This window comes from Ixodes scapularis, unplaced genomic scaffold (genome assembly GCF_016920785.2).
Source record: "Ixodes scapularis isolate PalLabHiFi unplaced genomic scaffold, ASM1692078v2 PGA_scaffold6__148_contigs__length_123643588, whole genome shotgun sequence".
In the NCBI taxonomy this organism is placed as follows: Eukaryota; Metazoa; Arthropoda; class Arachnida; order Ixodida; family Ixodidae; genus Ixodes; species Ixodes scapularis.
In genome coordinates this window covers 57,708,877-57,720,910 of record NW_024609881.1, presented here as the reverse complement: position 1 = coordinate 57,720,910, position 12,034 = coordinate 57,708,877, and the positions used below count along the sequence as shown (strand labels likewise).

At 47.9% G+C, this 12,034-nt stretch overlaps 1 protein-coding gene across 1 annotated transcript; it reads left to right on the top strand.

Annotated features, from left to right (window-relative positions):
* The first annotated feature begins 109 nt into the window (after nucleotides 1–109).
* Nucleotides 110–10,637, top strand: LOC121838495 (aconitate hydratase, mitochondrial-like). Its single transcript, XM_042294773.1, has 7 exons — nucleotides 110–143; nucleotides 233–438; nucleotides 830–927; nucleotides 2,879–2,972; nucleotides 8,478–8,610; nucleotides 9,420–9,541; nucleotides 10,270–10,637. The coding sequence occupies exons 1-7, from the start codon at nucleotides 110–112 to the stop codon at nucleotides 10,405–10,407; spliced, it is 825 nt and encodes a 274-aa protein (XP_042150707.1). The 3' UTR covers nucleotides 10,408–10,637.
* The last annotated feature ends 1,397 nt before the right edge of the window (nucleotides 10,638–12,034 follow it).

Genomic DNA, 12,034 nt, shown 5'->3' with positions numbered 1-12,034 from the left:
CTCCAGTCTCAGAGGAATCCTCAATCGTTATCAAAGATGAATTCCTTTATCTATGCAATCCATTTGACGACCACGGATTGCAGCACTGAATCAGTGCTGTAATTGCAACATGCGCACAGTGCAATGCAAGCGTCCTAGCGAGCGTTTGGCTGGCCGCGGACAGCCAACAACGGCGACGCTCTTGGTCGCGCGCGTTAAGAATGGCATTTTGATCCCGGTTCTTCCCCGCCAGGAGAGAAGTTCAAGCTGGAGAGCCCCCGTGGGGACGAGCTTCCCCAGCGGGGCTTCGACCCAGGGGAGGACACGTACCAGGGCCCCCCCAAGGACGGCACTGGTGTGTCGGTGGACGTGGACGTCAAGAGCCAGCGCTTGCAGCTCCTGGCCCCCTTCGACAAGTGGGACGGCAAGGACCTAGAGGACATGGTCATCCTCATCAAGGTACCGTCCACAGCTGCACGCAGTGCCTAGACCGCGTACCGCAGCTCTCACTGCCAATGCAAGCTCTGCCATGCCAGTTTGGACTTTCGATCGCCGGTCAGGCTCTGCCAGGGGGCATGGCCAATGGGAGCGACTCGTAGCAATGTGTGTACGCAGGATAAAAGTACAGGGAAGGCATGTCTGGGTATGTAATACATGATAGTGAGGCTCACTTGTGGTTTATCGTGGTTTTTCAAAAGCAACACTGCGGTTTGTTTGGTCAAACTGGTGTGGCGGCGATCCTGTCTTGGCTCATTGTCAGTGTGGGTACCTGTCAGTCGGTGTTTTCTTAAATTCCGGCTGTCGATAAATTAATCGATTGAGAATTTATTTATCCTCGTTTGTGGCGCAGGTGAAGGGCAAGTGCACCACCGACCACATCAGTGCGGCCGGGCCGTGGCTCAAGTACAGGGGTCACCTGGACAACATCTCTAACAACATGTTCATCGGGTGAGGAGTCAGTCTAGAGACCTTGCGTCTGGACGATCCCGTCACGACGTTTAGATGCACCTTTGCATCTAACGTTTAGCCTTTGCATCTAACGTTTAGATGCACCTTTGCACCCATTATGCACCTTTGAACAAGCAGTATCTCTTGTAGTCTGCTAGCAATCACCCAAAACCAAAAGTTAAAAAAAAAATGCTTTCAAAATTCTTCAAGAACTGCTTTGAAGTTATATTAGTGTGTCGCGCTGCTTTGCGTTTGGGGGCAGTGTTGTTTGAGTGTTTTGTGCTCCTTGCCGTCTTTATCTCGCTTCCACAATTTCGTAACTTTGTATGATAACTCGAACAAGAATTTTTTTCTCTATAATCTAGCAACTCATCTTACCCGTACAAACGATGAGTTGCAAATCTAAGTTACAAATAAGTTCAAAAGTTGGTTAGCAAATAAGTTAATTAGGCCCCTAGTTTTTCTGTTATACTGGTGTCCTGATGCCTGCCACGGTCGGTAACGGTATTCTGCAGAAATACTTTATTTCGAGTGTCATTTTGTATGCTAACAACTGTGAAGTCTTCATAGTACATGCACCTGTTGCCCAGTTCAAGATCGAGCGGCGCTAATTTGTGGAAACCTAAGGCGATAAGGCATTTATGTGACACGTGATTTGTATTAAGCCTTTTTTCTTTTATTTAGATCAAAATAGTTAAGTTATGCTTGCAAAAACTGGTTTATGCTGTCTGTCAGTCAAGGGGCCCGAGGCTCGTCAAACACAAAGTTGGAGCCGAAAGTTCACGTAGCGCGCCAATTGGACGTCGACGAAAAAAGCACGAAGTCATCGTCGTGATAGGCCAATCGGTGCGGTCCGTCAACTTCTACCCCGAACTTTATATTTGACGAGTTTAGAGGCGTTGATGTGTCAAACTTTTCGGACAGTGTGGGCATGAATTAAAGTGCTGTAATGATACTTAGGTGTGCAATGAATATAAAATATATAATGCATATGCTTCATAAAATCGGGGCTACGTTTTTGGGAACTAAGGGACTTCAGAGAATGGGGGCTTCCATTTTGGAAGCGATTGAAATTATGAGTAACATGCCAGGCGCATTTAAGATTTGACATGATTATGAGTAACATTAATTATGGGTGATTATAACTCATAACATTATGCTATCTCAGTGCTGAGATAGCATCATGGTGGTATGTGTTAACTGTCCGAGAGAGTAAAAATAAATACACTTATAATAAAAAAAAATAAAAAAAGTGAGCCATTCCACTCTGCGAAGGTGGTTGGCCAGCAAAGCTGTGGAGCACCACCACAAATGATTCACCAAAAGACACTCAAAAGCACTTCACCGAATGTTTATGTGCAGTATATGTACATAATTCTCAAACAGTAGTGATGACTGCTTTGGGATCGCTATGATATGCACTAATGGGTTCCATTACAACTTTGGTGAGATTTTTGCTGCAGTTGAATGTATACATGACCGATGGCACTGGATCATAGGCACATTGTTCTTCGGGAGTCCTAGCTATACATGGCCTTCCTATAGCAACTGCAGAACACAATGGAATGCCCTGCCCGGCAGCTGCTGCTTTCACTTATGTAAAGTGGTGACGTCACCCGACTCGAGCGGGAGAAGGCCCATTGTTCTCGGATGTATCTCATGCAAAACCACGTGGCATCGGAATTTCATGCACTACACCATTCGTGCAAGGAATAGATTTTACATGGCGAGCTTTCCTACGTTCATGCACTTCTGTTTCAAAAGGAGTTAGTCTACCCAACCTGAAATGGGAACTAAGCTTATAAGACCCAGTTCACAATTCAGTCGTAATTTAATAAATAAAAAAGGCTTCCAGTCATTCTCATAATGTGAAGGGGTTAAATCGTCTAGGCCTTTTCCGCACCACCTTGGGCAAGAGTCTAACCCCCAAACTGTCTTGCGCTTTCTGCAGGGCCATCAGTGAGGAGAGTGGGGAAGCCAACAAGGTCCAGCACCGGCAGACTGGCGAGTGGGGCGGAGTGCCAGACACTGCACGGAAGTACAAGGCGAGTTCTACCACTACTACTGCTATTTGACGTGCTGGAGCATATTTAATTATTTGCGTACTCAACGAGCTTACCCTCCCACTTTTGGGCTCGTGAATTGCGGTGCATTTTCAATAAATAAATAGACTACTACTTGCTCTACAGTCTACACTCATTACAGCAGACCTGGTTACAACAGACATTTAGGCGTAACGTACCAATTTCTGAAGTTCGGTTGGTTTTCCTCTACGTACCATTGACTCAACTTCATATCTGCATACAACATAACTCCTTTTAGAGCAGACCGAGATCTTGATCAAAATCAAGGTCTGTTATAGTGAGCTTAGACTGTACTCTTATTATGATGTAAATAAGTGAGCAACTATACTACTAGTGGCACTCTGCTATAACGCTTTAATTAAATAAATATGTTGCCACTGCTACCGTAAAATTTCACGGGGTGCCCATCCCAATAGAAGAGGTCAGGGGTGAAGAATGTGAGGAGGACTATCCCTGGGGAGGAGACAGCGAAACTATGTCAAAACCGATTGATGAACACAGGGGGCACCCGCTACAAACCCCACGACACTGGAACCGGCACCGCAGATAGCGTACACGGCAAACGCGTGTGTCACGACGCAATAAACACGCGAGAATTTGCTACAAACTCCAGTATCACGGGAAAGGATACCGCGGATTGCAGATGCGACACGGTGCAGTAAACACTCGGAAAGCTGTTACAAATTTGCGTGAAATAAGAACCGATATCGCCCACACAGATTCCCCACTGCGAACTTGCTTATCACACAAACCAGCACCACAGATAGCGTGGTTGACGCGATTCCCGTCGGACATCTCGCGACTTGAGGCGGGAATCGGGGGATGGGCAATATTGTCACGAATGACGAGGCGCCGAAACAAAGAATAACCAAGGGAACTGAAATGTTTAATCAGGCGAACTTGTGCCCAAATAAAAAAAAAAAAAGAAGTGAACAGAAGATAACAACAGAGCGTCGCAGGCGTCGAAGTCTGTGTAACAGCAGGATTGAACACTGGGGCGTGACTGACTCCGCTCGCCATGCGGAGTCCCTTATGTACCTGCGTGGGTTTCTGGAACATTCGGCGTCAAACTTTCGGCGCGTAGAACATTTGGAGTTCGATCACATGACAATGTTCTCGAATTTAAGAGAAGACCATGTTGAAAGAATAAATAAAAGAACATTCCGCTGACTGGAATCGAACCTGGACCTTCCGCGCAACAGCTGAGCACGGTAACCTTTCGGCCATGCACGCGCTCGCTCGGCAATGTGTGTGGCAATACTTCTGAATTTTTATCTCGGGAATATTTAGCTAGAGAAACAGGACGGGCGATCTGTCAGTGAAGGGCATTTATACGGGATCTTTTCCGGTAATATGACTTAAATCAGGGTTGGGCAGAAATACTCAAAAATGTATTTGGAAAAGCAAATACTGGGATACACTAAAATAGTAGCTAAAATACTGATACTAAAATATATCTGTAAAAATGTATCGCGATACGTATCGGAAATATGTTTTAAATAGAGGCAAAAAAGTCTTTGGAAATACAAATACAGGAATACATTTTAGGGAGGGCAGAAATACAAGTACAGAAATACTGATACTGCAATACATTTTTCAAATTTGTTTGGGACGCCAGCTGAGATGAAGCTTGAAGTTTGAAGTGGAAATTTTTGATCCCAAAATTACTTTCCCGTAGGCTTGGCACTTTGGCTTGAAAGTAGTGATTTCGGACGACAAAAAATCTTCAATTAGCTCCAAAAAAAAATGTTCCATCAAGGATTGACTGCGGTCCCTTCCCTGACATCCTGTCTGCCTGACCAGGAATGCGAAAAGACTTCAATCTCTAAATAAATTTTATGTCACCTTAAATCCTATCAAAACGTCACCACGCCCCTGTCCACTATGGACGCCCCTGTCAACATTGATCACATGACGTCACGGTGGAATGAACTGGTATTCTTTATCTCTAGGTGTGGCCTTGAACATGAAACTTTACCGCGCTGCTGTATGAAAGGAGAATACATACTTTCGTTGTAGGTTACCTCGTTAAAGATCGTGCAGGCAGTGTCATTTGGAATGTTCGAGTATAGTGGACCACCTGAAGCATCCTGGAACACATGTCTTATCTTCTGTTGCGGTTGAAAAAACGATACGGTGGCATCCCTGTTCTGAAGGTCCTTTACGCCGACCCTCCACCACCGACGCATGGATTGCAGTCCAAGTTTTGCCTAGCATCATTCAAACAGACCTCGTGGATTGCGACGTGATATTTCCGGCACAGGTGCGAGCTCTCCGGGAAATAGCGCGCTCGAGAAGAGTCATATGTGTACAAAGTCTGGGTCGGCACGGCGTCTGCCCTCCTTCCTGAGTTTCGGATCACCAGAGCAGCGGGTCACGTTCACGTCGGCTGATGAGGTACCCTTGAGCCGTGCAATATTACGGGCGCAGCCGTAGACGCATTCGAATATGTGGTGAACTTCACTGCGTGAGTCATCCTATCTATTTCAAGTCAACCACCACCAGGCTCGTGCTGCAACGAACTGTGACTCAGCTTTGCCAGCTGGGAGAGGCAGTTAGCAGTGGGCGTTGGATGCCAGCAAACAATAGCTCAAAAAATCCCCACCTGAGGACCTGCGGTGGGAGATGCTCCGACTCGACTCCTGGCACACCACCTGGTTCGAGTCCCCGACTACGCAACACTTCTTAGAAGAGAGAAGAGGACGCATAGAAAAAGTTTGGAGAATCGGAAGGAACCTTGGTCAGCATAGTAACAATGCCCTACCATCTCCTTGACTCCAATGCCCTCAAAAGTAAAAGAAAAAAAAAAATCCGTTTGGACCTTTTTTTTTGGGGGGGGGGGGGGGGGGGGGGGGAGTATTTTTTAAGGAATGTAACGAAATACATTTCATCCTGTTTGTATCGCGATACAAAGAAACATTCCAAATGTATTTCAATACAGGAATAGAGGTACTGGTGAAAAAAATGTATCGCGATACAGAAATACAGATACCAAATGTATTTCTAAAATACTATCGCGATACTGCTCAACCCTGATTTAAATAAATAAATAAATTACCGTAACATCCTCTAAGGGCACCCTTCCCTGAGAGATCGCCCATCCCGTTTTTCTGGCTAAATATCTGCAACATAAAAATTCCGAAACATCGCCCACCCCCCGATTCCCGTTAAACGTCAAGCGATGTCCGACGGGAATTGCGCATCAATGGTGCAATCTGCAGTACCGATGCGTCTGAGAGGCAAGTTCATAGCGGGTTCCCGCATTTTTGTCTGATCTGCGCGCGTGATATCGGCTCCTGTAACACGCAAGTTGTTCCCACCCGTATATTGCATCGCGAAATGCGAATCTGCTGCATTCATGATTTGTAGTATCCGTTCCCAAGTTCGTAGTGGATTCCCGTGTTTTCGTCCGCAATCTGCGCGCGCAATATAGATTCTTAACTGTAACACGCGCGAGTTGTTCCCGCGTGTATATTGCATCGTGGAACGTAATTCTGTTGCGTCCGCAATCTGCGGCATTTGTTTCCGTGACATGCGAGTTTGCAGCGTATTCCCGCGTTTTTGTCCGCGATCTGCGCACGCGATATCGGTTTCCGTGACAGGCAAGATTGTAGCGGGTTCCCGCGTCTTTATTGCACCATGAAACTTGAATCTGCTGCTTCCACGATCTGCGGTATCCGTTCCCGTTAGATGCGAGTTCTCGGCAAGTTTTAGCGAGTCCTTCGCACAGTGAAACTCGAATGTGCCACGTCGGCCACTTGCAAGTATCCTTTACCGTGACACAGGAGTTTGTAGCGAATTCCCGCGTGTTTATCGCATTGTGAAACGCGAATTTGCTGTGCCCGCAACCTGCGGTATTAGTTCCTGCATCACGGGGTTTGTAGCTGGTGCCCTGGTGCTTATCATTAATTTTTGATAAAGTTTTGCTGTGGTATCCCCAAAGATAGCCCACCCCATTTTTTTCACCATTTATCTCTTCATTTTGGGTGGGTGTTCGAACGGGATTTTACGGTACTACTATTATAATTCAGACTAATGTTCTACTAATAGTACTCACGAAACTCGTAAGGAGACACAGACAAGCACTTATCTTTGTCCCCGTCCTCATGTCCGTCTGTTTACGCCGACAGATTTCCCGACCGTTGTGTGCCAACTAGCCCAGCAACAAGTCTCGTGAAACTATAATACTACTACTATTAGTACTAACCTTTTATGGGCAGTACAAGCCTAACAAGAGAACTCTCACTGGCCAAAAAAAATGGTCGGTGAACATGAAAAATTGACGGAGAAAACATGCAGTCACTCACACAGAGTGCGACGCATCCGGCGGATTCCTCGTACCGCGATTTGTGCGTGCGCGCGATAAGGAAGAGAAAATGCGAAGAGACGTGGTGGGGCAGAGGAGGATGACAGCAGGCTAAATCGTTTTGTGTTACGGGTGATGATCTTTCGGGGGATGCCGGGGTATATAGATGGTCGAGCGTCGCCTTGCAACTCAAAGCGCACGGAATGAAAGCTTGCGCTACAGGACCCGGGGATTCTTGGTTCAATCCCCACCCCTGTCCATTTTGATGTGGATGAGCATCGTACCGGCGTGCAGTCGTGCGTCACTACCGCATGGTGCGCGTTAAAGACCCCAAGGTAGCAGTCGTAGTGCGCTGACTAAATTCCTCACCTACAGTGTAAACCAGTGTCGCCGTACCTCGAACGCACACCCACCCTACGCCGTCTAAATGCAAATGTCAGATTTGTTTTAATGCTGGTCCCATTGAGCGAGCTGACATCATCAGTTTGAAGCGCGAAAACGGCACCTAGTTTCCTTCGGTTCCATTGACTGGTGCGTGTCGACGGGGCTTCCATCGGCCGCTGCGCTCGTCAGTTTCCACAACCACTCACCCCATGGCACTGCGTGTCCATCAGCGCAGCTTTAACACGGAGCGTCCAAGGTCACCGTGCCCAGGGGAACACACATACTGACCGGCGGCTAAAAGTATGCAGCAGGCAAAAAAGGGAGGGGACGAGAGGCTTGCATGCTTTCGCATTCACAACTCGTAAGGAATGCTTAGGTGTACCTCAATCTTTTTTTTTTTTAACGATAGTGATCCCTGGAGAAGGGGAATAAGCAGAAATCTCCAAACGCAGCCAGGTGACTGGTGTGCAACTGAAAAAAATCTGCCTGGTCCCGATATCAAGCCATGGAGAGGTCCCTGGTTCGACACCAGGACCAGTCGCCTGACTGCGTTTAAAGATTTCTACTTGTCCCTTGTCCCCCTTGTTCGTCTTCTCCAGGGATTATTGTATTCTTGTCCGGCTCGCTCGCAATATCAATGCAATATCATCATGTTTCGGAGGGGAGGTGCTATTCAAAGAGTAAAAATAGGGGCGAATACCATTTCACTCGTTTCGTCCCTGCCCGTTTATATTTTGGCACCTTTTCTAAACTTTTGGAATCTGCGTGGGCCACAGGCGGCCGGCGTCAAGTGGTGCGTGGTCGGCGACGAGAACTACGGCGAGGGCAGCAGCCGGGAACACGCGGCTCTGGAGCCCCGGCACTTGGGAGGCCGCGCCATCATCGTCAAGAGCTTCGCCAGGATCCACGGTGCGCTTCGTTAATTACTTCGCGAATGCAGAAACCACGTTTCGTCCAAACTGGAGAAGAGCCACGGGGCGCTTCAAATCTTGCGACCGTACTCTGGGTGCCGGCACTCTGTTCTCACGTTGTTGACGTCCAGAAAGGACGATCAGCGCTGTGAGGTGAAGCTGTCGATGTCCTTTCCAGAGAACTGGTATTGAGGTGAACGCGTTTCTCCTGTGTCGACCACAAAAGTGGACGAAGAACGAGTGCGAGCGGCACATGGAGTGATGCCTGCGTAGGCCCTACGCAACCCCCCCCCCCCCCCCCCCTTCCCGTAGGTCCCATGCAAGCAGCACATAGGCCCCCCCACGAGCCCCACATAAATTCCACGGAAGGCCCACATAGGCACCGCATGAACCTCGCATGTGGCCAACGTAAACCCCACACAGGCTGCACATAGGGTCAACATTATGCTGTGCAGGGGGCCTGCATGGAAGTTAGATTTGGTGCTTGCTACTTTGACTCGCGCAAACAAAACATAATTATTTTGCTGGTGAAATGTTTTCAGCTAATGCCTCAATATCCCAGTTGTCCGACATTGGTAGGTTTTAAACAGACTCGCTCAGTGTGCGAGTCAACCCAGAGGCGGGGAACTTGAGCCCCGCCACAGCTTGGTCACAGTGGCATCTTTACACACGCACCACCTGGTGTTAACGACCTGAGGCTCGGGAATCGAAGCTGCGCGAATATCCGATTGTTCCTGTTCGACGAACTGGGAGTGCCGCAGAAACTGCACAGCAGATATGAGCGGGAACGACGTGCTCCTTGCGCAGAAACGAACCTGAAGAAGCAGGGTCTGCTGCCGCTGACCTTCCAGAACCCCGCAGACTACGACAAGATCAAGTCGGACGACAAGCTTTCCCTACTGGGGCTGAAGGACCTCGCACCCGGGAAGGTCAGTTTTCGCCCTTTTGACGCACAAAAACTATTTGAGAAGCTGGTCGCAGCCGAGTAGCGACCGGCTTCCCCGTCGTCGGACAGAGGTCCAGCACCCTCCGGTTCAGGGTTCTTGCAAGAGAGTTGGAAGCTTACAAATGATATGCGAAGGTGGGAGGGCACGGTTTAGCTATCAATGCTCAGATTGTTTCTAGACTGTGGGCAGGTAAATGCTAAACAACGCAAAGCCTTGAGCAAAAAAAAAAAAAGTGCAAAAATATCTTGAAAAATTGGCAAAAGTTTGAAGGTTGCAAAACATGCCAGCTCATTTAGAGGTAAAGCAGAATCGGTGGTCTGTAATCACAAAAAAAAAAAAAATAAATCAGTCAGCTCTTTAGTTTTGGTCCTAGTGAAGCACATGATGAAACATTGATAGAGTCGGGGTTTTGCATGTTAAGACGGCACTTGGTAAAATTAACAGGTTAATGTTTTGCGTCTTCTGAAAGCGGTGTCAGGCTTTTCACATACTACGTAGTGTTCCTGCAGCATCCAATATGCACCAGTGTGCTCTAGATCCGCTAGTTCAAGATATTGAGAAGTTCCAAACAACTCCATTCAAGAACCCACGGCGCACGCCATCGTAGAAACTTGTCGCGGTACCGACCGTTCAATCTCTTACGGGCTCGGAAGGCTCAAGCCGCTTCTTCGTCGAAACGTTGTGCTCACGACAAGGGTGCCCTCTTTCAGCCCGTCAAGTGCGAGATCAAGCACAAGGACGGTTCTAAGGACAGCTTCCTGCTGAACCACACCATGAACGCCACGCAGCTCGAGTGGTTCCGTGCCGGCAGCGCCCTCAACCGCATGGCGGAGGTTAAGGTCAAGTAGAGGTCGAGTCTTCCACTACAACCGCAGCACTTTCAAAACGCATCCAGGCTCTTTCCTCGTTCTCGTAGTTCCCCTAGCAAGCAGCAGCTTCGGCAACTGGGAAGCGCCGGACCACTCTACATGGCCCATTGTACCATAAGAGAAGAGACATAGTTCCCGCGTCCACGTTTCCCTCGACGCAGAAAATAATAAATGAAATGCGGCTACCGCCGAAGGAGCCACGTGTGTGACCTGCTTGTGTTGTCGTCAGTCTTGCGATTGTGGAAGTCCTTCGGACACACTATGCTCTCATTTGACACCACTGCACGCCCTGATCTCTTCCTCTCTTTCAGTTTCTCAGAATATAAAATACAGTCGCCGACCAATTTTTCTGACATTTTTGCCGAGCGGTCACTCACCCCATAGAGGTAATTAATGTATAGACCAACACGTGGAGCTGACGTCACGCAGCTGCGGCGGCGCTGTCAACGGCACTGCGCATGCGCAGACGCTTTGCTTCACACGAATTCGGTTTCTGCGCACATGAAGTGCCCACACCTGGTGTGGGCAAACACGGGCCTGTTTGTAAACAGCGTGTCGGTCTATACCATTGACCGAAATTTTGAACGCCATAAAGCTTATTGTTCGATATTTCTGACATAATTTGTGTGATTTCCTCAGTTTACTGCCACAAGGTTACAGTACCATGAGGTTAGTCGCCGCTATTTTGGTTGTTTTGATTTTGCCCTATAGCCTCGATACCACGTCCTATGCAATAAAGAAGCCAAGTTGAGGCTGTAGTCCGGTTTTCTGGTTCCGCTATAGCCAACATGGCCGCCGTCTGCCCATTCTTACGGCTGTTCCAGTTCTCGTGGTCCGCATTTTGCGAGTGCAACCGCAAGAGCAGCCGTCTGCCGTTCTTGTGGCCTTTACCGTGATCAAACAGATCAACAAACAAGTGAAAAGTGGACAATATAAAGCGGAAGTTGTACGAGAAATTAGAAATGATGTCAAGCAAGGGGAAAGTGGCCAATACGCAGCGGAATATGCGTGGAAATGTAATATTTTGGCTGAAAACTATTTTTTGAACCGCTTGATTATTTTGACAATTTCGGGATCCCCTCAGAGTCCAAAAGATTGGTCGGCGACTGTATTTGCAAAGTTCTCCGTCTCAAAACCAGAAAGAGGAAGCTGCAATCTAGCTATCGCGAAGAGTTCTCTGGGAGCAACAAGCATGAGGCATTGAGCTCGCAGTCAAGACAGTTGTCGAGGCTCTGTTCTTCAAAACTGCACTTTGCATCTTTCACATTAAAAATCCCCAGGCTGTATTCGTCGCGCGCCGTCTGAATTTATGGTCAATGGCCAGAACCAGCGTCGTTGTACCATGGCAGACCCGCCTCTAGCGGTCTAGAGATCCAACGTCTAGTCTTTTAGTCTTCTAAAGTGCATTGTCACGGCAGTTTTCAATTACGCGACACTTTCATGGTGTCGCCACCCCAACAATTTTGCCTTTTCATTGGTCTCTGAATGCTCAATTGTGTGCCCTTCTGGGAAACAAGGTTTGGTCAACAAACCTTTGCGAAATGCAAACTTTTGGGGCAGGAAATTTCCTACCCCTTTAGGCTCTAAATTTGAAGGTTTTTGAAAA